At 36.7% G+C, this 27,100-nt stretch overlaps 1 protein-coding gene across 1 annotated transcript in view; it reads right to left on the reverse strand.

Annotated features, from left to right (window-relative positions):
- LOC150085014 (zinc finger FYVE domain-containing protein 26-like) overlaps window positions 1–27,100 on the reverse strand; it is a 192,189-nt gene that overhangs the window by 63,881 nt on the left and 101,208 nt on the right. Inside the window, exons 10-14 of the mRNA XM_090376435.1 lie at window positions 17,464–17,603; window positions 8,091–8,140; window positions 3,582–3,659; window positions 3,163–3,320; window positions 2,858–3,009 (exon numbers count right to left, since the gene is read on the reverse strand). Of these exons, the coding sequence (XP_090232561.1) occupies window positions 2,858–3,009; window positions 3,163–3,320; window positions 3,582–3,659; window positions 8,091–8,140; window positions 17,464–17,603 (578 nt within the window). The remainder of the gene's footprint in view (window positions 1–2,857; window positions 3,010–3,162; window positions 3,321–3,581; window positions 3,660–8,090; window positions 8,141–17,463; window positions 17,604–27,100) is intronic.

Below are 27,100 nucleotides of genomic sequence, written 5' to 3' on the forward strand. Positions count from 1 at the left end.
GATTGGAGGAGTTGGGAGAACGGTAGAGACAACAGATGAATTTGACACAATGAGGTAGAGAGATTTTAAGCCAGAGAAGATCAAAGAGAGGAGATTCCAAATTACTAAGTCTCTGACAGGGAATATCAGAATGAACATATGCACAAGTACCACCTTTGATGCGAAAGGAATCATTCAGCGAATAATTTGGGCAACTGAGATGAGCAGTGGTTGAATCAACCGATAATTGAGATTCTGTCAGAAAAAGTACATGGGGTTTGGCAGACTGCAAGTGGAAATGGACATCACTGAGATCAGAATTGAGACCACATATATTTGTGAAATGAACTAGGAAGTGTTTGGGAGATTTAGATTTTTCACAGATAAGCTTACTCTATTAGTTTGACAATTCGCAGTGTAGTCAATAGTAAGAAAAGTGTGGGGTGGGACATGCTGTATGAAGTAATGAAATTTTTGGATATGGCATATACATGTCCCCCACATACACACTACTCAGACTCCCTCCGGTCACTATCTGGCAGAGTAGAGGTAGCAAGATTATACACTAGCTGATCCAGAAGCCTCCTAAAGAGTTACCAATAGGTTCTGTCTGGTGTACTAACTAGCGGCTGGCCTGCGAACACCATTTTAGAGCTGTACCCTCGAAATGTAAGGAAGATTGGATCTCGCCATGATGTTCATCATAACCTCAAAGTCATCAGTCATACTGCATGATGGAAGAGATGGGGAAGGGTTGACCGGAACTTAAGTCTGGAGACTAAACATGGGTTCCATTACTTCAAGCCTCCAATAATCAAAGTGGTGGTTTAGTTTAGTTATTTGGATTTTAGGAGCATTAGCAACTAAGGCCATATTGCTCCGGGATATGCGGTGGTAATTCCTTGACCTTTCCGCATCCTCCGTATTTGGTGGTGACGGGCTCGAACCCCGGTCTAATCAAGAAGCATGTGCTACGCACTGCTGCTGCTTCCCACCTGGCTATGGAGGCGCCCAAAGTGGTGGTATTGCACCGGTTGATGAGAGTCATCTGCCACCTAGTATTGCCTGGTAACACAGAGGAGTGGCATTCCTCCATGTGGTGTGGGCCCACACCTCCACCCCTGCTTATGTTGGTTCACACCTGGGTGGTCACCCACAGTGTGCTTGTGCATAGAGGTTATGCCCAGGATTATTAACAGTCCCACCATCATGAAGGTGGAAGCAGAGGATTTGGCTGTCACAGATCATCTGGATTTCGCCAAAATTGGGTCCACTTGACTTGAATGTCACCAGACTATCAGTTCCATCAGTGTTTTAGACTCCCAGGTAGCAAGTACAACTTGTCTGGCATATCTGAGAGAAAGTCTGTGACAACCACAAGTGAATCTTAATTCACTTATGGGACACATTTACTGGATGCATATTGATGGCAGAATTTGTTTTATGGGCGGGTGGCATCTCATCATAGCTATGCATTGTTCACACTTTTTAACCATATTGGAAAGGGCGTTGAAGGTAAATTACCTTTTGATAATTTTGAGAAGAAACAAAAACTAAACTGATATTTGCCTTCAACTGTTTGTGATCTACAATGATAGATCTACTGCCACTGATAACATCAATTTAGACATGAGAATCTTCCCCACCAATCTTCAGAATGATTGTCTAGTAGTTCTGATAATGACGATTTGCATTTTCCTAGAAAGTAAATGCATGAAATTTTTTATTAGGTACAGCATGGTAAAAGTGATTGAGGAGATATGATTGAAGTGTTTAAGGCTTTGAATGAATTGAATAAGCTAAATGCTGATGATATTCTACTCCTTTCTTAAACATCACACAAGGGGACATAAATTTAAATTGAAAGAGGATAGTTGCAGGATAGATGTGTAGAAATTTGCTTTCAGTTAGAGGGTAAATGATTGTCAGAACAAACTTCAATTAAGTTATGGAAGTAGCTTTGAAAAAATTTAAGGAGAATTAGACAAATTTATCAGAGAAAAGTGAGCAAAGACAGGTGATTAAGTTTTTTTTCTTTTTCTGGGGCTTATGATGCCACTTCATTTGCCATTATAGATAAAAAAAAGTACAACAAGTATGAACCATAATCTGCCACGCTGGTCCAGTGTGGGTTGGCAGATCGACCGTATTTAGCAGCCAGGGGCTTGAACCCTGGTCTATTCAAAGAGCTTGCGCTACTGCACTCCCGCCACTGACCACTTGGCTACGGCCATTATAGATACTATGTATCTACTGTGGTAGTCCTAAGTTTAGGAACTGGTTTCTACATGATGCCATTAAGAACTTAGTTTTATGTAAACTAAATTAATTCCATAATGCTATATACAGCTCAGAATGTTTTTTATCCAAAGGCAAAAAGATTTTGATCTTGACCCCATTACATATTCTTGTCAGATACAATGAAAGTTTGACACATTTCCCTTGTGAAATTTTCCCATATTAAATGTTACTGAACTTAATAACATTCATTTTGGTGACACAAAGTTGACTTCTTGTAAGCCGTACTTGTGATGTCAGACACTATATTTGGTCTATTTAAATTAGCACAAGGTGTTCTTTAACACAAAAGACTGGTATAATCTTAAAAATATTAAATATCAGATTTACAACGAACAAGGATATTTTTCCTCTGAAATACAGGAAGATTTTGACCTGAAGAGGTATTCATAGAGGAGAAAATTTAATATAAGGCTAAATTCTCTTAATCACAGAAGTCTGCTTTCATAAAGGCTAACTTCTTATTTCAGTGGAAATTTTGTATTATTATGAGAAATACTGGATTATTATCTTAAAGATGTAAGGAGGTAATAATAATAATTTTTTTTTATAATAATAATAGAGGTAATATTCAGCTTACCTAATAACAAGGCTGTGATCCAAGTCAATGTTGAGCTTCTGAGGTTTCAAAATATTGAATAGGTAGTCGCATAAAGTTAAAGTGTATTTGGCACAAGCATTTAGGTCACCATGTAGTTTCAGAATTGAAAGGCAGAGAGTAACACTGGGTGCCTAAATATAACAAACAGAATAATAATTAGCATTAAAAGAATATGTGGAGAATACACAGAGAGAAGGAGGAGTCAAACTTATTTTGGCTAAATTTTTTGATAGTTCACACTAACAAAGAATTGTATTTATATTAAATGTAAATTACATTTATACCTGTGAATAATAGAAATCTTCTCGTACTGTACTGTTCTGAGCATCATCATCAGAAAGTTGCCAAGGAAAATCAAGGACGCTTCCAAGTGTGCTACCTCTTCTTCTCACACTTCCACTGCTATCTTTACGCTGACTGAACCTTGGACTTGAGGATTTCACTGGAAAATAAAATTTATTATTATTATTCTACAAATATCATCAGACATCAAAGTATTAATTATGTTTAAAACTGAACATAGCTAAAAATTACAGCACAGATTCCATTACTAATATGCAGTGCTTTATGGCAATTCCCAAATTTTATTCACATTTTAAATCTACCACAAAATGGTTTTTGTAATTTACATGGTAGTATAAGTTAACTAAACCATTGCTTTATCTCTATTTTCACTTTAATGATATATTCATTTAATATTTACGGTACAGTGGTGAGCAACTTGTAACTCGTGTGTGGCCTTCTGGACTGTCTGCTGCAACCCGCAATTGACTTCCACTAACTGAAAATTAAAAATATGAAGTTTAAGAAAACATTTTCAAAAATTTAATAAATCTGCAATATAACATTCTCTAAATGAACAACTTTATTATTTTGTTAAAAATATTTTCAAAAATTTTTTTGAAAAATAAAACAATAAAAGACAGTTTAGAGTAGGGAGAGAAACCCCTTCCAGGGTCCTTGGGCCTTATGTGACTCTCAAGAAATATTTTTTTAATAATATACTGGAATTTCAATATATTGTTGAAATTTCAACAGGTCCCCAATATTTGCAATTTCATATTTTTTAAAAAATTGATATTGCAAATATTAGGGACCTGTTGAATGAAAGAAATATTAATGAATCAAATATATAATTCAAATATAATTTTAAACGTTATGAGGAAGATGTTTTATTGGAAGTTTGTTGGCAAAAGGACCATCTATACTATAAAAAATGTCCGTTTATGATTCATTAATGAAATATTCTGTTTAGATACCATACTAGTTATAAATGATTATACAGACAAAGTGTTTGCTGTTAAAAATTCTCTTTGCATGAACTTTGCGCAAGAAATTATGCTATCAAGGGAACTTGTGCATGGTACAAGAAATTTTGTTATCGTGGAAACTTGGTATATAATAATGCATTCAGGATCATGAACAGTGATAAAAAAATTAAGAGCTTTGGCTATTTTATATATATATTTTTGACTAGATATGTTTATACTCATCATGGTACTTTTTTGTTTTTAAAAATGTATTCTAAAGGAGATAATGTTAAGTGAGTTTTCCTTGTACCAAGTTCTGCTTTTTATGCTTGGGGCCAAGTAAACTGCATCACATCTTGTTGCTCATGTTATTGGCAAAAATGTCTATAAAAATATTTGTTTTGTAGACATTTAGTAATTAAAATACAACCACCAGTGTAAACTTGATAGGACTGAAAAACTGAAGAAAGGTGTTATTGGTATTTATTTGGTAACCAAATGTTTGTTATTTAGTTAGTTGGGTAGATAATATTAGTTGCCAAAATACAGAGTTCAAATATGGAAAGGCTTTTTGATTTGTGCAGATCAAGTGAACAAGCAATTGGGTATATACTGCATATACCTAACTGAATGAATTTGAAGATTGTACAGACAGGCTCTGTGATATAATGATCTCTGAGAAGCATCTATCAGAAAAATTACTGAGGCTGAAAGAGAGTAAGGCTCCTGGATTAGATGAGATGCATCCAGTTACATTAAAGAATGCAGCAAAGGATGGTGTCGTACCATTAGGACTACAACTGAGATCACTAGAATCTGGGGTGGAAGGATGGAACTAAAATTGGAAATGAGTAACTAGAGACTAACAAGTTTTCTGTAGTGGCTAAGACACTGTAATTTATGATTAAGGATGCATTACAGAAATCTTGATAGGAATGAAGTCCTAAATGGATTTCCCTTAAAAACAGTGCTTTTTGAAGGGAAGTCTTACCTGACAAACCTCATTAATTATTATGATGTCAAAAAGCTTTATTTGCTAGAAACAACTGTCACATTGCATAACTATGTTTTAATAAAGCTTATGATTTGGTTCCCAGTGAGAAACTACTGCACAGATTGGAATGTGTTGGGATTACTGGGAAGACTATCAAGTGTACCAGAGATTGGCACAGTGGAAGGAAACAGAGTATGTTAATTAATGGGCACTTTGCAGAGTGGACAAATATAACAAGAGGGTCCTACAGGATTCAGTGTTGGGACTCCACTTGTTCCTGATTTTTTTTCAACGATATTGAGAGTATATATGAAAATTTTTTAGTCTGCTGATGGGATAGATAGAATGGTTAACAAGAACCTGCATGCTACTTCAGAACGACTTAGATAAGTTACACATATGGTCTGAAAGTGGTCACCAAAGTTTAATCCTAATAAATGTAAGGTTTGCATTTTTGGGAAAAGAAATTGGGGGGCATACAGATTAGGGAAACGGGACATGGAATTAAAGGTGGTTCACAAGATGAGAAAGATTTAGGACATAGAGAAGGTCCAAAGAAAGACAACTAGATTGGTCGAGAGTGCTAAAGGTTGTCCCCATGAGGAACATCTTATAAGATGTGAACCACAAGGCCTGGTGGTTAGACACTTTGGGGTGACCTGATAAGGTATTTAAGATCCTTAAAGGAATAAGCAAAAATGAATGAGTAAGGTAATTATTTCACACTGTCAGTGTGAAAGAAAAATAAAGGGATACCAATATGAAATTCTGGGAAGCAATAGAATCTGCTAAACAGAATCCCTTCATGAGGATCTAATAGCGAGTTTGACAAGATTCAAGGTAGAAAGGGCTGTTATTTTTACCAATATGAAATTCTGGGAAGCAATAGAATCTTCTAATCAGAATCCCTTCATGAGGATCTAATAGCGAGTTTGACAAGATTCAAGGTAGAAAGGGCTGTTATTTTTTTTTTTTTTAGAGGCGGATAAATTGTGATAGACTTGGAAATTTATTTTAGCTAATACAGAATAATTTTTTCTCGCTTGCATCATTTGACCTGATTAATACTAAGTTCCAGTCCCCAGTCCCCACATAATCATATACCTTGATTACAGAGCTAGCTGGAATTTATTTATTTTTATTTTTTATTGTATGATGTGAGCAATACACAAAGGAACCAGTTTTTTCCTGCTACCGGATAGTGTGGCACCGTGATATCCAAGCCCAAGGCGGGATTCAAACCTGTGATCTTTGGGTTGCCAGGCAGGCACTTTACCCACCCAGCTAGCCCGGTCAGCGCTAGCTGGAATGAAGAATGGTAATGGACTGTCTTCAGCGATGGATCAAGATTATTTTGTGGATCAAGCAAATATTTATTGCCCAATGTTGTGCAGCCTTTAAAAAACAAACAGAATAATTCAAGGGAGGCTACTCCCTCCACTTGAGATTAGCTAATTACAACCTCAATTGAAGAGGATTTCAGAAATTTCATTAGCAGTTATGCGTTCCAATCATCAACCAGGTGCAACTCAAACAATAACAGTATGTTGGTTATTAATAACTGTTACTGTTTGTGGTGAATATGCAATTGTTTAACATCGGTGGAACTTTTTTGTGTGAGAAAATACAGAATGAATAACAAAAATAAGTGATTTGTAAAATTAAGCAAGAAAACAAAAAGGAAGCAACTACTTAGCATTAGCATTAGTAGAGGCATATGATGCAAGAAAGCAAGCTTATGCAGCATCAGCAAAAAAAAAAAAAAAAAAAAAAAAACCCCTTCCACTTCACCCCTCCGTTCGTTCGAAATACCTGTCTAGCTGAGCCTTAAATTTATTTAGGCTATCAACTTCCACAACAAGGGATGGAAGTCTATTCCACCATCCAACTACCCGCTGGCTAAAGGCAAATTTCTGCACATCTATCCTACATCTGTCTTTCCTCAATTTGAATTTATGCCCTCTCAGGTGATTATTCTGAGCAAGAGGCAGTATCCCATCAGCATTGAGCATGCTCAAACCATTCAAGGCTTTGTACACCTCTATCAGATCATCTCGCCGGTGCCTAGTCCCCAGACACTGTAATTTGCAAAACTTAAGCCTTTCTTCGTAAGAGCAACCCTTCGTTCCATTCACTAACCTTGTTGCCCTTCTCTGTACTCGTTCCAGCAGCTCTACATCCTTCTTGAAATGAGGCCTCCAGACCTGTATACAGTCCTCAAGGTGAGGACTGACCATTGCCTTATACAAGGGAATAATCACCTCCCTATCCCTGCTAGAAAAATTCCTTTTTTTATCATTGATAAGACACCATGAGCTACTCTTGCAGCCTGTCTGTACTGCTCAGAGAACTTCATATCTGCCTGCACAATTACCCCCAGGTCCTTCTCATTCTCTACCACTGTCAGTGTAGTGCCACAGAGTTGATACGTTGCTCTGGGGTTGCTGTTTCCCATATGTATTACTTTACATTTGTCAATGTTAAACTTCATTTGCCACCTCTCAGCCCATCTGCTCAACCTTTCTAGATCCTGTTGCAGCAGCATAGTGTCAGTAGCGTCCTTAACAACCCTGCCAACCTTTGTATCCTCTGCAAACTTGGACATTAAGCTTGATATACCATCATCAATATTATTTATAAATACAGAAAACAACAATGGACCCAACACTGAATACCGAGGGACTCCACTAATAACATTAGTCCACGATGAGCAGTGTCCATTAATTACCACTCTCTGTCTTCTGCCACTCAACCATCCCTTTATCCATAGCAACAATTTGCCACCAATGCCACACTGCTCCAATTTGTGCAGCAGTCTTCCGTGTGCAACAGTATCAAAAGCCTTTCTAAGATCCAAATGCTTTATGCAATGCAGCTCTTAGCTTTAAAATGTTTTATCTCTATTAAACTATGGATAAGTAAATGATCCATGATTGAAATACATGAAATGATGGAATTAAAAACTTACCAAATGAACGTGATCGTATTCTTTCATAGGAGGATGGTGCAGAACCTATCCTACAAAATTTCATAATAAACATCAAAATTTAGAAAAATAGCAGTTTGATTTTGCAAGATTTAGTCAAGTACACCTAACTACATTTTGAATGAAAATGATTCAATCTAAGTGTACGTGTAGTTAAATTGAAATTTTAACTAAAATTCAATTTCACATAAAACTGTAAATATAATTCAAACTGAATAAATCTGTAATTGGATTGTCATAATTTGAAATCCTACTACACTATATGATATTACAGAAGAGATTCCCTATCATGCCTAAATAGAAGCATTTTACAAGATTTTAGGATCTGCTACACAGGAATAAGTAATGAAATTCAGAGCTGTTAAAAACATTGGTAGTAATCAGTTACAAAGTTTAAAGTTAAGTTAGAAGTTATTATTTTTGTTAAAATTTAACTTAACTTAATTATATTTTTTGTTATTTGTTATCCTTCCATAATTACATAATTGTAAGTCTAAATTAGAGCTGCAAGGGATACAAACTTCCACTATTATACACCAAAGAAATTTTGTGAGAAAAAAAAGTTTAAGACAACCTTCACAACATAGGGGTGTTGATCCATTATGTATGAACCACTTGTGTATTCATTTCTCCACATATTTAGATATTGCTCTGTATTCATCACTGCTTTAAAGAAAATAGGATCAATCAACTGACTTCAGGTATTATATTACACATAATCATAATCTTTATATTACACATACATTACACCTATATTAAACATAATCATAATCTCCAAAAAGTGCTAATTCCTGCACTTTGTGAAGATTTGGTGTTTTTTTTTTTTTTTTTTTTTTGTTTTCCAACTCAAGTCAGCAATTCTGTTCACTCATGACACCATTAAAGTGAACATGCAGCATTTCTGTAAATGATGTATTATGCAATATTTTGACATTCCTCTCAATAATACAGAACTTTCAAACTGAAGACAGTGTTATTTCTCTATATTAGTTTGGGTAATCTGAATTTTTTAAGAGAATATATGGAGAGCCATCTTCAGCATTCACTGTTCACAGTAGACTGGCATTCTCAAAATTCAGTATTATTGAGAGGAATGCCAAAATCTTGCATTACACATAATTTAAAAAACAGGTGTGCAAGTTTACTTTAATAATGTCATGAGTGAACAGAATTGCTGATTTAGGTTGAAAAAAAAATCTTTGCAAAGTGCAGGAATTAGCACTTTTTGGAGAAAAGATTATGATTATGATTTTAATATCTGACTTGTTTTCTTTTTGATGTCCAAAGGCTTCTTGCTATTACAATGTTTTCTCCTGAAAATGTTGAGATGCTTCAACATTTTCAAGAGTATACTCCTGGTTGTTGCAATTATTTTAGTTCAAGCAGAATCCCTTTTTTTACAAATTCATTTTCATAAGTTCAGACTTGTGTGTGTGTCTTTCGATGCTCACTTTTTTCCAAAATGTTCCCCAAAATATCTTTGCATTAGTGTTACACTTTTCTGTTATATATACTGTTGTCATTTGTTTTGTTTTTTTTTTTTTTTTAGGAGCATTAGCAACTAAGGCCATATTGCTCCGGGATATGCGGTGGTCATTCCCTGACCTTTCCGCATCCTCCGTATTTGGTGGTGACGGGCTCGAACCCCGGACTAATCAAGAAGCTTGTGCTACGCACTGCTGCTCCTTCCCACCTGGTATGGAGGCGCCTATATATACTGTACAGCAACATGATTTTACTTTGTTGTTCTGAAGTTAGGCAACCAATTCAAGTAAACACACACCTGATGGATAAATGATGTGCAATGCAAGGTTTTGGTATTTCCTTTCAGTATTCCAACATCACTCTCGTTCTAAAAATTAGCAAAGATGCCTTAAAAAATTTTTTTATTGAAGATTTTTGTTTTCAAGGAATAATCTATTATTGTTGTATTGTTGTCCATCTCTATTATCTTTACCTACATCCAATTTATTTTTGTTTTCAAGGAATAATCTATTATTGTTGTATTGTTGTCCATCTCTATTGTCTTTACCTACATCCAATTTATCTGCAAAGAAACAAAAATAATCATAACTTTTTGTTTCATACCATACTAGTCTGTAGCTATTCTTTCTCAACTTGTCCTTGAGTTTTTGTTGCCTGAAAAGGGAAAAAAGGCATCCCCAGTGTTTAGTTCACTCAAGTTCTTAAAAACTTTTGAAACCTTAACCAGATCACAACATAGATTTCCAGATTTTCCAACTTAAAAAACATGAATCTAGTCACAAAGAATACATCTTTGTGCCAATAACCAACCCCACTTCTCTCCACTGTACTCTTTCCAAAACAGTCACATCTTTCCTGAAATGGGATTTCCGGAGCTGTACTGTATACAGCTCTGGAAACCTAATCATCACCCTAGACAACGGGACATCATCTCCCTTTATGCCTACAATTACTCACCATGGAAGGATTTAGGACAAAAGCTGGCTTTTTCCTTTGTCCTCCTTCCATATAATTGCAATTTCAACACCTTCTGAATTACACCTCTCCCGGATGCAGCCACCTCTGAAGAAAACCCCAAGTAAGAATATTCTTCTGCCTTAAAATAAAATATGTAATATTCTTAAAATTTAATATTCTTTTAAAATCTCCAAAAATAGCCTATACTACCCTTTTCAAAAAATCCACAAAGTTTATTTTAAATCCATAATGAGACTGCAGACCCTCTACAAGGAAAAATTACAATAAATTATTAGCATTTGTCCAATTTTACAAAAATTAGCGGGTCTCGACTACTCAAGTTGTCTGTCCAACTGTCTAATAAAGTTTCGAGACTTTAGGACCTCCATATATTTTTTTACTCAAGACAACGGAATGATTACTTCTTTTTCCTTACTGACAAAATTTTACTGATAAACAGAGGGGGACTGGATCAAAAATTCTTACCTGGGAAAATTTGTAGTGGCCTCATACCAGGGTTTATGGCCAAAATCACCTCTGGCCCACAGGGGTTTCCCCGGTGAGGCTTATAGCCAGTCCGCCTCTGTCGATAGAGAAAAAATATGAAATTGTGAAACGCTTTGAGCGAAATGAAAGACCATGTGATATTGCACACGCTACAGGCCTAAATGAGGCAACGCCGAGAATTACAAAGAATGCGGAGAAAATAAAAACAACTTTCATAGCAGGAACAACTCAAAGTGTAATTAAAATTCATTAGATTATTCTTATTCTGGGAAAATTTGTAGTGGCCTCATACCAGGGTTTATGGCCAAAATCACCTCTGGCCCACAGGGGTTTCCCCGGTGAGGCTTATGGCCAGTCTGCCTCTGTCGATAGAGAAAAAATATGAAATTGTGAAACGCTTTGAGCGAAATGAAAGACCATGTGATATTGCACTTGCTACAGGCCTAAATGAGGCAACACCGAGAATTACAAAGAATGCGGAGAAAATAAAAACAACTTTCATAGCAGGAACAACTCAAAGTGTAATTAAAATCCATTAGATTAAAACACAAAGAATTGGAAGAGATGGAACAGCTGTCATCTGTTTGGATAGAAATTCAAACAAAAAACAAGTTTGCTTACGATAGAAGCAAAAGCAGTAGCAATATTTTATTACGTAATAGTCATAATAAAATACTTACGTATTTTATTACGATTATTTTTGTGTTTGGTAATGTTTTCGTTACTAATGTGTGTTCAATCTTGGATGGTCAGCACCTAACCCCATTTTCCCCATAGGGCCTGTTGTTTATATTGCACGAGTGTTTCTAGGAACATAACTATTGTGCTATACGAGGACTGACTGTATTTACTTTATTTGATAAAATTTTAAAAGATCCTTAATCTTACTCTCTGCTACTGTGTCGCAAAGTCCAAAATTAGTTCCTTGATAAACTTGAGAAATAAAAAGACATCCTTAAGGTGTAAAAATAAATCTTAAACTGGGATTAGTATACTTAGATGAGTATATTTTCTTTTAAACTAATTTTTCTTTTCTTTTTTTCTCTGAATTTTTCTTGGTAAATTTATCTTATATATTTTTCAGAAACTTAAAAATATATTTGGTTTCAAAACCATGGCAAGAAAATCTTAAAGTGCAAAGAAAATATTTATATTTCACTGGTAATTGTTATCAGAATATTTGGTTTCCTTTTTGCATTTTAACATTTAACTTTCTTGCCTTTTTAATGTATATTTGTATAAAATGCAGAACTACAAGCCAATGCTTCATTTGAAATTGCATCCAATATTTATAATGCTAATGCTTTTCCAGTTAGTAACAAACATGAACGAAAAAAACTTTACAGGAACTCCCCAACTTACGTAATACTCGACTTATGGAAATTGGATTTTACGTAAGTTTTTGCCAGCTGGTGTAAACTTAAAAAAAATTGTGGAAATGTATTTCGCATCCCGTAGGAATAAATGGAGGTATTGTGAAAATATCATAATGTGAACCCAATAACACATTTTTTTTTTTGGAAGTTGAAAATTTTACTATATAACTAAGCTATTTATCTCTCTGAAAGGTCATATTTATAATGGAAATTGCACTACACTGTCATTGTTATCATATGTTCCATTATAAGAATCAATTTTGAATGCCTTTGTGATATTTTTCTAAAACACATTTCTGGAGGTCACGATCATAAAACAAGAAAAACAATTTTCACTTTCCGATTTATTGGGCTTTTCTGTTAGTGCATCTAATTATAAACGGGTAGTAAACTCGATTTTATTGCATTTGCGATAATACTGATAACTGCAATTGTGTGGGTTTTTACACTATTATGGTGAAATGTGTTCCCTTCACTGAAATCGTCAATCATATAAAAAACAAATTTTCAGAAACCTCTCTTCATTCCTATTTATGTATTACAATGATGAAGGGAAAATGACCAACAAAAAGTGCAAGTGCTGGTAGTGCCACAAAACAAAAAAACAAAATTGATTTAGAAATGAAGATGAAAATGATTAAGAAGTACAAAGCAGGACAAAGTTTGTCATCTATTGCAAAGGAATTAGGTCTTGCTGCTTCAACAGTGAATACTATTTTAAAAGACAGTGCACGTATAAAAGAACATGTCAAAGGATGAATGCACTTAAGATCAACAGTGATCACAAACAGTGTTCAGGTGCTATATTGAAAGTGGAACAGCTGTTAATAATATGGATGGAAAATCAGATTCAGAAACAAGTGTCCCTGAGTCTAATGGCTATTCAAGCAAAAGCAACAAGTATTTATAAAGATATTAAGGATAAGTAAGGCAAACCTCAACCGAAGTTCATGGCAAGCAATGGGTGATTTAATAGGTTCAATCATCGAGCTGGATTCCACAATGTTAAAGTATGCAGTGAAGTCGCCAGTGCCGATTCTGCAGCTGTAGAGAAATTTTGCGATGTGTTTGAAAAAATTGATGGCTATTCAAAGCAGCAAATTTTTAACATTGACGAGGCTGCTCTGTATTGGAAAAAAATGTGCATTTCCGATCGAACCAGAGAGCACGGATAACATTATCTCTCTCTCTTTCTCTCTGAGGATTGGTTTAAATGCTGTTTCATCCCCGAGGTTGAAAAATATTGTAAAGACAACGACGTTCCCTTCAAGATTTTGCTTCTATTAGATAATGCCCCCGAACATCCTACCCATCTAGATGATTTCGATTCAAATGTGAGAGTCATATTTCTACCTCAAAACACGACTTCACTCATCCAACCTATGGATCAGGGTGTTATTTCAAATTTAAAAGCATACTATTTATGCACAACATTTGCTCAGGCATTGTCTGCAGTAGACAATGAGAAAAATTTTACATTAAGAGACTTTTGAAATCTTACAATATTTATCATGCCATCTTAAACATTAAGGCCTGGGCAGAAATTACTAAACGTTGTTTAAATGGCACATGGAATAAAATATGCCCAAGGCACGTAAAAGGCCTCGAAGGATTTGAAAAAGACGAACCATATGAAGAGGTTACAGATAAGATTGTAAAGGTTGCAGAGTACTTCAGTTGGAGGTTGATGCCCAAGATGTAGAGGAGTTAATAGAGGAAGAAGAGAAGGAATTATCTAACGAAGAAGTTATTGACTTGCAGGCAGCGATAGTGAAAGAAGAAAATGCTGACAAAGCTCAAGATGAACCAAATGAGGAGCCAAGACACTTCATCACCAGAGAGATGGCAATGGCATTTCATGAAATTGCATTAGCAACAGTGAGGTTTGAATGATATGCTTGCTTGCTACAAAGAAATCTATGATGAAAAGAAAAAATGCCACTGTCCAGTTATCCATTAATATGTTCTTTTGTAAGGTTGAGTGGCCGACCCCTTCTAAATCTCCACAGCCCCCCAACATCCACAGCAGCATATTTACCAACTGAAGACATCGATTCTGGCAACGATGCTCGAAAAGTAAAACTGACATTATGCCTGTCTCCTCTCTTTTTTGTAATTTTATAATTTTTAAATTTTTTAAAATTGCATGCTTTTGTAATTTTTCCTGTGCATGAGATAAAAAATTGAATAAATACAATAAATAATTCTATTTACATGTTCATTGAACATTTCTTTTTTGATTCAATCAATTCAGTGAGCCCTGCACAAGCATGGAGGAAATTCCGACTTACGTAGCATTCTGTGGAATGCAACCCTTACATAAGTTGGGGAGTCCCTGTATTTTTTAAAATGAAATACCAACTATGACTTTAATTAATCATCTGCATTTAATAGATGACTTCAACAATAAGCTTCACTTGCTTTGTAATCACTTCTCTAATTTTTTATTTAAAAAAATTATCTTGTGGCCATTTTTTACCTCTGGTACTGCTTTCAAGAATTACAAAATCCTGTAACCTGAAGTGCTTTACAGAATTATGTAAAATTGTTTAATTATATATTTTTTTAACTCATCAAGTATTTTAAGATTGTTACTACAATAGTAATTGTTTAATTATATATATATATTTTTAGCTCATCAAGTATTTTAAGATTGTAACTACATAAGTAATATGTTAATTTTTTTTTGTAAGGTATTAAAACCTATAGCATTTAGTACCGTGCATGGGTTGGAGGGTGAGAAGATAAAAGAAGATACTTGTTGACATTAGACTTGAACTTCTGTACATTGTAATTTTTAGGAAATATGTAAGATGGAAGGTTTTTCCAGAAAATGGAAGGAATAAATGAAGAAGAAAAGTTGGTTCTGTGAGTTTCAAGATGGACAGTAAAAGGATGTTTACTGGTTGCAGCATGTGTTCAGACTACTTTGGAAGAGAGAGAAGGAATTATAGAAGCCAATTCAGAAGAACAGTGCCCATGGAATTTTCTATAGAAAAGGCATGCAGCAGAAACACAATGTCTATGAGACAAAGTGGAGAGACTCTGTAAGAGATGAGTCATTCATTAATCTAACTGCCCACTTTTGAATGGAATCTAGAAGCCTGAGAGAGGTTTCAGGGAACTGCCCCATATATGGGAACAATATTCCATGGTAGGGTGGATTTCAGATTTGTACAGAGGGAATAACTGTTTGGGAGAAAAGTAAACAGAGAGTGAAAGAGAAAACCCAGTTTTTTAGATGCAGAGGAAGCAATATTTGTAATGTGCTTATGCCAAGAGATTAGAAGTCAGGGTAATCCCCAATAGACATATATGATCTTGCCTAGAAATCGGAGTGTCACCAAAGATAAGCATAGGAGCAAAAGAATCCTTTTTTGCGAGATATAAGACAGAACTGAGTTTTAAAAGGATTGAAATCAACTAAGTTATCATTGCCCCACTGGAGATCAGAATTCAAGGAATTGGTAGCAGATATTCGAGAAGTTGAAGCTGTTTGAGCAGGGCAAGGTTTCTCAAACTAGAAGGTGGAATGCAATGTGCTATCATCAGCAAAACTACGGATAGGATTTCTGGTCAATGGAAGAAGGTCATTAGTATACAAGAGGAAAAGAGTGGGAAAAAGAACTGAAGCTTGGGGAACACCAGAATTAGTGGAGATGTTAGAAGACAGAGAGCCATCCACCATTATCCGCAGCATGCGGTCACAGAGAAAACTGGACACCCAATTACAAAAAAATAGTTTGCAAACCATAAGATGGAATCTTATTTAGAAGAGCTTTATGCCACACACAATGAAAAGCCTTTGAAATCTCAAGAACAACTGCTTGAGTTTCGTCAAACGTTTACATTGAATTTGTCCAAAGATGGATAACATAAGCCAGAATATCACCAGTGGATCGACATTGATGGAATCCATACTGAATTGTTGATCAGATAGAAGGTTTCTAAATAGTTTAAGAGTTAGCGGTTAATTGTTTTCTCCATTACTTTGTAAAGAGTAGAGGTGATTGCAATGGGACGATAACTGGATGGGAGAGATCTGTCACCCTTTTTAGGAACTGGCTGGATATGAGCAAATTTCCTAGCAGAAGGAAAAAAACCTTTGGAATAAGAAAGTGAAAAAAGGTGACAAAGAACAGAAGTACAGGTTTTAAGAACAATTGGAGAAATACCATCAGGACCAGGAGCTTTCTTAGCATCAAGATTGTTCAAAATCCTTTTGATGAAAGCCCACAGGAGGCACTGAATGGAGCATACTGGGAATGGTGGGAGGTGATTTACCAAGATCATTAATACACAAGTTGGAAACAAAATAGGATGCTAGCAGGTCAGCTTTATCCTTGGCTGAAGTAGCAACAGAACCATCTGGTTTAGACAGAGGTAAGAACAGAGATAGACAAAAGTTGTGGCCAACAGCGTTGGCAAAGAGACCAGAATACTTGGCTACCATTTGGACAAGAAGCAAATTTTCTACTCTTAGCCTGTTCGAAATCTAGTTTGGACTGATTAACAACTACTTTACACTTGTTGCGAGCTTTGGTGTAGGCTGTTACTGTTACCTAAGTGAACAATTGTGAGAAGTTACCAGAAATCAATTTTAACCTCATTTTTAGAACCATCTGAACCATTTATCTATGTTATTTTGAAACAGTGCACTAGAGAATGAGAATCTCTGAAATGTTGTTATACAATATTTCAGAGTCTCTACTTTCTCATGTATCAGGTACGAATATCATAGAAAATAACCTAAACTCAGTCTGAGTTACACACTGCAGTTATAATGACATTCATGGTTTTGGGAAAGTACACAACCAAGAAGACTCAGAGGTGGAGTCGTGTTTTGTGACATTCAGGAATAATAAAGGAAATGGCCAATTTTACAAAATGTCGTGTTTGTTTTGTACATAATAGGAAGCATAATAAAGAGATGGCATTAGATCAAGGTATTAACTGAAAATTAAAAGCAATATTATTTCTTAAATAAACATAAATTTTATAGCAAGTTATTTAAAAAGTTAAACACTTACACTGGAAACACTGTCTGTTCATAACAATCATTGCATACTCTCACTGGACCAGTGCCATAATTATTAACAACCATTTTGTGCTGGGAACAACTGGTGCATACAACTCTGCCACAACGGCGACAATGATGTCTTCTACAAAACTGCAAGCAAAACATTTCATTTGGCATTACCAATATTCTGACTATTTCCTTTCATAATAATAACCTAATTCTAGGACTGAACAACATTTTACTTTCATGCATTTCCAATAAATTTTTTATATAAAAAGTAATCCTAGGTGGCATATGAGCAGAAGTTACTCTTTGTTTGCCAGTTTTCCTTGTCCTAATATTGTGTGCTGTTCATTGATCAAATACGTATTTGTTAGTCCCCCCCCCCTTGTATGTGCCATGGCATTTTTATATTATGCAAATTTCAAGTTTCCATTTATTATTTTCTTGAATATAATAGACTAAAATTTTAAAAAACACTTATTGGCTCTTTGAAATTACCGATCAACATTTTAAAATAATTTGTCACATTGAGAAGATGACGGCTAATTTAAATTCAAGAGAGAGAGAGAGAGAGAGAAGAAAGGAAGGAGAGTGTGTGTGTGTGTGTGTGTGTGTGTGTGTGTGTGTGTGTGTGTGTGTGTGTTATGGGGGTTTAGGGGCGCATAAGCTGCCGGGACTATAGTGCACCTATTCATAAAAAAAAAGCTAAAAACAAAGTTCAGATGTAAATGCTTCATTTTTATTACCAAGATCTTTTAGAATTTTTGATGTAGTCCAATTTTTTTTATAAAAGAGAAAAATTCATTGATGTTTGCATCTTCGCCAATAATATGTCATAGTGTAATCGGTTCTTGTAGATTTGTCAAAGAAAACAGGATGGATATTCTGCCATGTTGATAGTGCGGACATTCAATCAGGATATGTTTCACTGTCAAGAGTGGTGAACAGTGTGGACACTTAGGAGGATCCTCTCCTGTCAGTAGATGGAGGTGGGTCAGATATGTGTGTCCTATTCGTGTGCCTGTGCAAGTACCACTTCTTCTCTTCGCACTGTTTTTGTGCTAGAGCGCCAAAGCTTTGGTTCCTGTTTTAATTGGTAGAGTTTATTATTGGTTTGGGTGTGCCATTGCTCTTTCCACTGTACGAGACATGCTGTTCATATGATGTGATTATAGTCAGAGGATGGGACTGGGGCAGAGGTTAAACCAAAAAGTTGTTGGATTTTTGTCAGCTAGTTCATTCCCATTTATCCCCGAATGTGCAGGTATCCAGCAAAAGGTTACTGATTGGTGATTTTCTTCAATTTTCAGTAGGAGACTTCTGATTTGATTTAAGACAGGGTGAATTTTGTAAGAAGAGTTTTGAATTGTTGTAATTGAGCTCAGTGAGTCCGTGTATAATACATATTTTACAGAAGGGTAGTGATTCACGTTGTAGGCGGCTCCTCTGTAGCCAGGTGGGCAGGAGCAGCAGTGCATAGCCCACGCTTCTTGATTAGACCGGGGTTCGAGCCCATGACCACCAAATAAGGAGGATGTGGAAAGGTCAGGGAATGACCACTGCATATCCCCGAAGCAATATGGCCTTAGTTGCTAATACTCCTAAAAAAAAAAAAAAAAAAAAAAAAAAACCCAAATAAAATAACAACGTTGTAGGCTAATTTTATTGCATGGAGTTCTGCTGAGAAGCTGCTATACTTAGGTGGAAGAGCAGCTGAAATGAACGTAGAAGGAAATACTGCTGCTGCTCCAACAGCTGAATGTGATTTGGAGCCATCAGTATATACTGGCAAAAAATCAGCATATTTTTGAATATGGTTTGCATGGAGTTGTTTCACATTGATTATGGGTAGGTGATTCTTTCCCCACTTGTGAAGATAAGTATCGCATGTTAGTTGCAGAGGGGGAATCCACGGTGGTTGTGAGTCATTCATTACTTGTTGCCTGACAGGAACATTCCAACTCTGGGTTAATTCAATAAGGCGTAAGCCTGCTGGTCTTATTTTAGTGGGTTTGCTTCTATAGAGATTTTGCAATGATGGATTAAAGAGGTATGGCTCAATAGAATGCTGCCAGCAACTTTGTATTCTGGCTGCATACTTAAGAAGCAGCGTTTTTCTGCGAAGGTAAAGAGGGGGCTCATTAGCTTCAATGTATAAACTATGAGTAGGGGATGTCCTGAAGGTACCAAGTGCAATCCGCAGTGCACTATGCTGTATAAGATCTAGTCTAGTCATCGTAGTGTACTCTTACGGGCAGAATCATAGAGTGGAGCACCATAATCCAATCAGGATCTGATCAATGCTCTATATAAGAGCAATAAAGATGTACGGCCTGCTCTCCAAGACAAGGCAGATAAAGCTCTTAGTATGTTTAGTTTTTTGAGGCAAGATGTACGCAGAAATTTAATGTGCTCAAGGAAATTTAATTTCCTGTCAATGATAATCCCAAGAATCTGATGTTGCTAGTCACTGGAATGGTAAAGTTTGACAGCTGAAGTTCAGGATCCGTATGCATTTTCCGTTGATTACAAAAGTGGATTGCAACAGTTTTCTGCTGTGATAGACGATAGCCATTTAACTCTGCCCACCTTTGGACTTTATTCAAGGATATATACAGTTGCCGTTCAATGGATCTCATGTTCTGAGAATGGCAAGAAATAGAGAGATCATCAGCGTAAAGGTAGGTCTCAACAATATTTGGAAGTTCTTTTGTGATGGAATCGATTCTAAGGGCAAAAAGGGTTGCACTCAGTACAGACCCTTGTGGCACTCCTTCTTCCTGTAAAAATGTTGTAGAAAGCAAGGTTTGATATTTAACTTGGAACGAACGATTCTGGAGAAAGTTCCTGATGAATATAGGAAAGTTGCCTTGGAGACCAAGAGCATGGAGGTCATTGAGAATGCCACGACGCCAAGTAGTATAAAATGCCTTCTCTATGTCTATGGAAACCATAACAAGATGTTCATTTTTTACAAAGGCATTACGAATTGCAGACTCAGCTTTGATCATGAGATCTAATGAGGACCTGTTCTTTCAAAAACCATGCTGATTATTACTAATTAGTTGTTGCGTTTTGATGATCCAAACAAGACGATTATGGATAATTTTTTCAAGTAATTTATAGAGGTAATTGGATAGGGAAATAGGTCTATAACTGTTAGGAATGGTAGGATCTTTTCCAGATTTCAAAAAGGCAAGAACTGTAGCATGATGCCAAGAACTGGGATAAATGTTTTCCATAAATATTCAGTTATAGTACATCAGCAGTATTTGTAAGTTTTTGTCACCAAGGTTTTGTAACATGATATAAGATATTCCATCTGGCCCAGCGACACTGTTGTGTGTTGTTTTAATGGCGTGTTGAAGTTCAGAAAACTGAAGAGGCTGATTATACGGAAGGAAAACTGAGGTTCGAAAGTTGATGGCTTGTTGTTCAGTCTTGGTCTTAATTTTCTGAAAATCCGGCGAATAAGTTGATGCTGCTGAAACTTGGGCAAAGGTTTTGCCCAAGGCATTTGCTATGTCCTCAGGAGCAGAGAGTTCTTGTCCATTCCATGAAAGAATTGGTGAAGGGGTGGTTGGATATTTTCCAGAAATCTGCCCGATTTTCTTCCATATTAACCTGGAGTTAGTGTTTCTATTTATGGTAGATGCAAACTGAATCCAAGAATTCTTCTTGGCTTTTTTTTTTTGAATGAGACATGCTTTTTCCCTTAGTTTCTTGTAGTTAATAAGATTAGCTGTGGTTGAGGATCTACGAAATAAATTCCATGCTTTATTTTTTAACTTTTTTGCATTTGTGCATTCTTCATTCCACCAATAGTTAAGGTGCTGTCGGGACTGGGGGTTCGATAATGGAATTGAACATTTGGCTGCAGTTAGTAGGTGTGAAGTGATATAATCTGTGGCTTCATCTATTAATTGTGCTTGTATAAATTTCTCGTCCAGGGAGACAGCTGACTGAAATTTGATCCAGTTGGCTTGAGAGAACTTCCATTTCCTGCAGGGTTGGGATACTGGTGGTTGTGCAATGAGCAGATCACAAATAATCAGAAAATGGTCACTGCCCATGGGATTGTCAATGACAAACCATTCCATGATTGGAAACAGAATCGGGGAGCATATTGAGAGATCGATTGCAGACGTTTGTCCAGCTGGTAATTGTATGTGAGTGGGTAGACCTGTATTAAGAAAGGTAAGGTTTTGCTTATCCAGAAATGTTTCAATTAGTCGACCATGCCTATCTAATTTAGTCGATCCTCATAAGGGGTGGTGGCTATTGAAATCCCCAAGAGACAGACAGGTGAAGGTAACTGCATTAGCAAGTTTTCAAGATCTTGATAAGAAAAAGATATGTCTTGGTGGGAGATAGATTGATACCAGTGTTAACGCAATCTGGGCTATCAAACGTACGGCAACAATTTTAATTTAAGTTTGTAGAACAATTTGGTTGGTTGGGATCTTTGAGCTAACCAAGATAGCCACACCTCAACGGGCAGCATTTGAAGTATTACGATCTTGTCGATAGATAGAATAGTTCTTTATGGTAGTAGAAATTTGAGGAGTTAGATATGTTTCCTGTAGACAAAAACCAACTGGCAAATAGTGGATAATTAAATCTTGAATATATCGTTAAGGTTGCTACGAAATCCTCTACAATTCCATTGTAGAATATAAGGCCTTATTGGTGTTTAGTAGAAGAAGCTGTATCTGACTTTTTTTTTTTGATGTGACTGGTTTATGGCGTTCAGGCTTCGGTTTTTCTTTTTTGGAGAAGAATGGTCAACATGTGTCTATATCTTCTTCCACATATATTTCTAAGATTGGGTCTTCCTGTCTGGGTGAGTGAATTGTATCCATGGATGTGTCCTGAATATTCTTTTTTATGTTTGAGCCTTGGTTATTTGATGTAGTACCAATCATTGGAGGAGAAGGAGTTTTCGCAGGTACTGTAAAAGCAGTATTGCTTGCCTGGTTCAAGTGCTTGGGGATACTGGACTGTTCCTGAGAGAGAACAGTCCAAACCCAGTCAGAGATAAAAGTGAGGAGACTGTAACATCAGTTTATGTACCCACTGATTGATATTTTTGTGCCACACTAGAGTATGTACGTTTCGAAATACTGGAAGAAGTTAATTTTCTCGCTTCTTGAAAGCTTACTTTATTTTCAATTTTATACTTCACAATTTTCTTTTCAGTTTTCCACCTGTCGCATGTCCTAGAATAGGCAGAATGTTTGCCTTTACAGTTAGGACACCTCATTTCTGTTGTCGAACAATCACTTTGATGTGATCGGAGGACCCACAGTTGGGACAAACTGGGTTTCCTCTGCATGCCGTTTGAGAGTGGCCATATTTTTGGCACTTATAACATCTCAATGGATTTGGTATGTAGGGTCGAATGCGGCAAAGAAGATAGCCTGCTTTTATGGAAGAAGGTACGTTTGGAGTATTAAAAGTGAGTATAATATTTCTTGTAAGTGTGAGTGTATTTTCCTTTTTAATCATTATTCATTTAACTGCAATTACATTTTGCTCCTGAAGTTCTTGACTTATCTCCTCCTTTGAGACATTCAATAGGTCCCAGCTGGATATAACACCCTTAGATGTGTTTAGGGTAACATGGGGAGAAACTTTTACTGAAATACCAGCAAAAGTTGTAACTTTCAGTAGATGTTCCGAATGTTTCCTGCTGACTGTTTCTATTAATAGATCCCCTGATTGCAGTTGCTTGACTGTTTTAGGAGATCCTGCAAGGCTTTAGAGGTGTTTCTGGATAAGAAACGGTGACAATTTGGTGAGTGGCTGTTCTGTAAGAGAGTGCAATATGAGAAATGCAGGAAAATCTATGTCTGAGGAGTTGGACTTAAAACCTCTTGGGTTGAGACATGTCATATTCACTTTCTATATCTGGCCGAGAGCTTGTCGGCTCCAGAGGAGGAGGAAATTTACTCTGTTCCATATTTGCTCCTTTTGGCCCTTGGCAGATTAACTGTTCTGCCAAGGCTTCCGGCCCCGCCACGGGGAGGCAGGAGCAATTCCTGGTGTGGCCAAGCGAGAAGTAGTAGGTGTTAGTAATAAATATATAAGAAATAAAGAAAGGTGGCTTTCTTTATTTCTTTCTTTCTTTACAGACCAGTTAGTTTAACTTCTGTTCTGGGTAAAATAATGGAGTCGCTGGTTAAAGATGCATTGCAGGATCATCTAGACAAGACTGCAGCAATAATTCAGACACAGCATGGGTTTGTTAAGGGAAAGTCTTGTCTGACAAATTTGATAGGATATTATGATGTGGTTACAAAGGAACTGGATGCAAAAAATAATTTTGATATCATATATTTGGATTTCAGGAAAGCTTTTGACACTGTTGCGCATGGAAGACTATTGTACAAATTGGAGCAGAATGGTATTAAGGGTAAGTTGCTACAATGGATAAAAGGATGGTTAAGTGGGAGAAGACAGAGGGTGGTAATCAATGGGTGCTGCTCTTCTTGGACTAATGTTATTAGTGGAGTCCCACAGGGTTCGGTGTTGGGTCCACTGTTGTTTTGTATATTTATCAATGATATTGATGAAGGTATATCAGGCTTAGTGTCGAAGTTTGCAGATGATACAAAGGTTGGCAGGGTTGTTAATGACAGTAATAGCAGTGTGCTACTGCAACAGGATCTAGATAATTTAGGCAGATGGGCTAAGAAGTGGCAACTGAAGTTTAACCTTGACAAATGCAAAGTACTGCATATGGGTAGAAGTAACCCCAGAGAAACGTACCAACTGTGTGGTACTACACTTAAAGTGGTAGAAAATGAAAAAGACCTGGGAGTAATTGTGCGGGCAGATATGAAGTTTTCTGAGCAATGCAGACAGGCTGCCAGGGCAGGTCATGGGGTTTTGTCAATGATATATAGGAATTTTGCTAGCAGGGAAAAGGAGGTGATTATCCCTCTGTATAAGGCAATGGTCAGGCCACGACTTGAGTACTGCTTACAGGTCTGGAGGCCTCATTTTAGGAAGGATGTAGATTTACTTGAGCGTGTACAGAGAAGGGCAACAAGATTGGTGAGGGGAATGAAGGGATCCTCTTATCAAGAGAGGCTTAAGTTCTGCAAATTGCAGTGGCTGGAGACTAGGCACCTGCGCGGTGATCTGATTGAGTTGTATAAGGCCTTGAATGGGTTCAGCACGCTGAATTCTGATGGGATCCTTCCACTTGTTCAGATTACGAACCTAAGGGGGCATAAATTCAAATTAAGAAAAGACAGATGTAGATTAGATGTGCGGAAATTTGCCTTTAGCCAGCGGGTGGTTAATTGCTGGAACAAACTTCCATCTGTCGTTGTGGAAGTTGATAGGTTGAATAAATTTAAGGAGGAACTGGACAGGCATTTGGAGGGAATGGTGTGATTTTTTTTTTTTTTTGGCTGATGCTGCATAAGCTCATACATTTGCTTTCTTGCATCACATGCCACTACTACTACTACTATATCCTGTAACATGGTTCCAGCCATGTTGAGTTTGTCTGACAGTTTCTACAAGTGTTGTCGAATGTGTATATTATCAGATAATTTAATTATTATTAATAATACTAAATTATCAGATAATTTAGTATTATTGTCTTTATTCCTAATTTTTTTGGAGATCTGCGTGGTTTCTTCATGTTTCTTTGTAAACCCCTTATGCTAAGGCATTTAAGGGCTAATACATATAGGAATATATGGATACTTGTAGGCCCCCGTTGCCAAGTGATCAGGAGTGCAATAGCACAAGCTTTTTGAGTAGCCCCTGACTGTTAAATTTGGTCAATCTACCAACCCGCACTGAATCAGCATGGCAGATTATAGTCCATTCCCTCTACATGACTTGAGGAGACCACCACCTTGCAGTGGATTGACAGCGGTTGCAGATTTATTTATGTATTATTTATATGGAAACCTATAGGTAGCCACGTATTCCTATATAACAGGCTGATGCAATATTTAATCATTGATTTGAAAGCATTAGTCAGTTCTGTTATTCTAATTTACAAAAATTTTATTTGCTTTCATACTGTTCTACATTACATAAATTTACATGTGTCTGCTTTATATCTTGAGCTAGTTTAGTTCAATAATTGATTTGTTATATATGAACTGCATAAGAAAGAAAAACACATAGAAATGTTAATTCTTTAAGAGCTCAAAGTGTTTTTCCTCCTTGTTGACACGCATTCATGAAGTCTGTATGCCCACACTCATTGGCACATAACGATTTTTGTTTGCCTCCACTTTCTGAACGACATCAGTGATGAAGCATTTGAGTTAGTAGAGCCATATGATGCAAGAAAGCAAGCTTGTACAGCATCAGCCACAAAAATAAATAATAAAAAAAACCCCCTTCCCATTTCACCAATCCATTCGCTCCAAATGTTTGTCTAGTTCTGCATTGAATTTATTTAAGCTGTCCACTTCTACAATGACGGATGGAAGTTGGTTCCAGAAATCAACCCCCTGCTGGCTAAAGACAAAATTTCCACACATCTATTCTACAACTGTCTTTCCTCAATTTGAATTTATATCCCCTCAGGTGATTAATCTGGGCAAGAAGAAGAATCCCAATCCAAGAGCTTGCTCAAACCATTCAAGGCCTTATACATCTAAATCAGATCACCTTGTAGGTGGCTGGTCTCCAGACACTGTAATTTGAATAACTTAAGTCTTTCTTCGAGAGAGCAACCCTTTGTTACATTCACTAATCTTGTTGCCCTTCTCTATGCTCATTCCAGCAGCTCTACATCTCCTAAAATGAGGCCTCCAGACCTGTATACAGTATTCAAAGTGTGGCCTGACCATTGCCTTATACAAAGGGGATATTCACCTCCTTATCCCTGCTAGAAAAATCCTTGTATATTAGCATTAGCATTAGTAGAGGCATTTGATGCAAGAAAGCAAGCTTATGCAGCATCAGCAAAAAAAAAAAAAAAAAAAAACCACTTCTACTTCACCCCTCTGTTCGTTCAAAATACCTGTCCAGCTGAGCCTTAAACTTATTTAGGCTATCAACTTCCACGACAAGGGATGGAAGTCTGTTCCACCAACCAACCACCTACTGGCTAAAGGCAAATTTCCACACGTCTATGCTACTCTGTCTTTCCTCAATTTGAATTTATGCCCTCTCAGGTGATTATTCTGAGCGAGAGGAAGAATCCCATCAGCATTGAGCATGCTCAAACCATTCAAGGCTTTATACACCTCTATCACATCACCTCGCTGGTGCCTAGTCTCCAGACACTGTAATTTGCAAAACTTAAGCCTTTCTTCATAAGAACACTCCTTTGTTCCATTCACTAATCTTGTTGCCCTTCTCTGTACTCGTTCCAGCAGCTCTATATCCTTCTTGAAATGAGGCCTCCAGACCTGTATACATTACTCTAGGTGTGGCCTGACCATTGCCTTATACAAGGGAATAATCACCTCCTTATCCCTGCTAGAAAAATTCCTATATATCATTGACAATACACCATGAGCTACTCTTGCAGCCCATCTGCACTGTTCAGAGAACTTCATATCTGCCTGCACAACCACCCACAGGTCCCTTTCATTCTCTACCACTGTCAGTGTAGTACCACAGAGTTGATACGTTGCTCTGGGGTTGCTGTTTCCCATGTG

This window comes from Mastigoproctus giganteus, chromosome 6, assembly GCF_048544385.1.
Source record: "Mastigoproctus giganteus isolate SK-2022 chromosome 6, ASM4854438v1, whole genome shotgun sequence".
NCBI classification, from domain to species: domain Eukaryota; kingdom Metazoa; phylum Arthropoda; class Arachnida; order Uropygi; family Thelyphonidae; genus Mastigoproctus; species Mastigoproctus giganteus.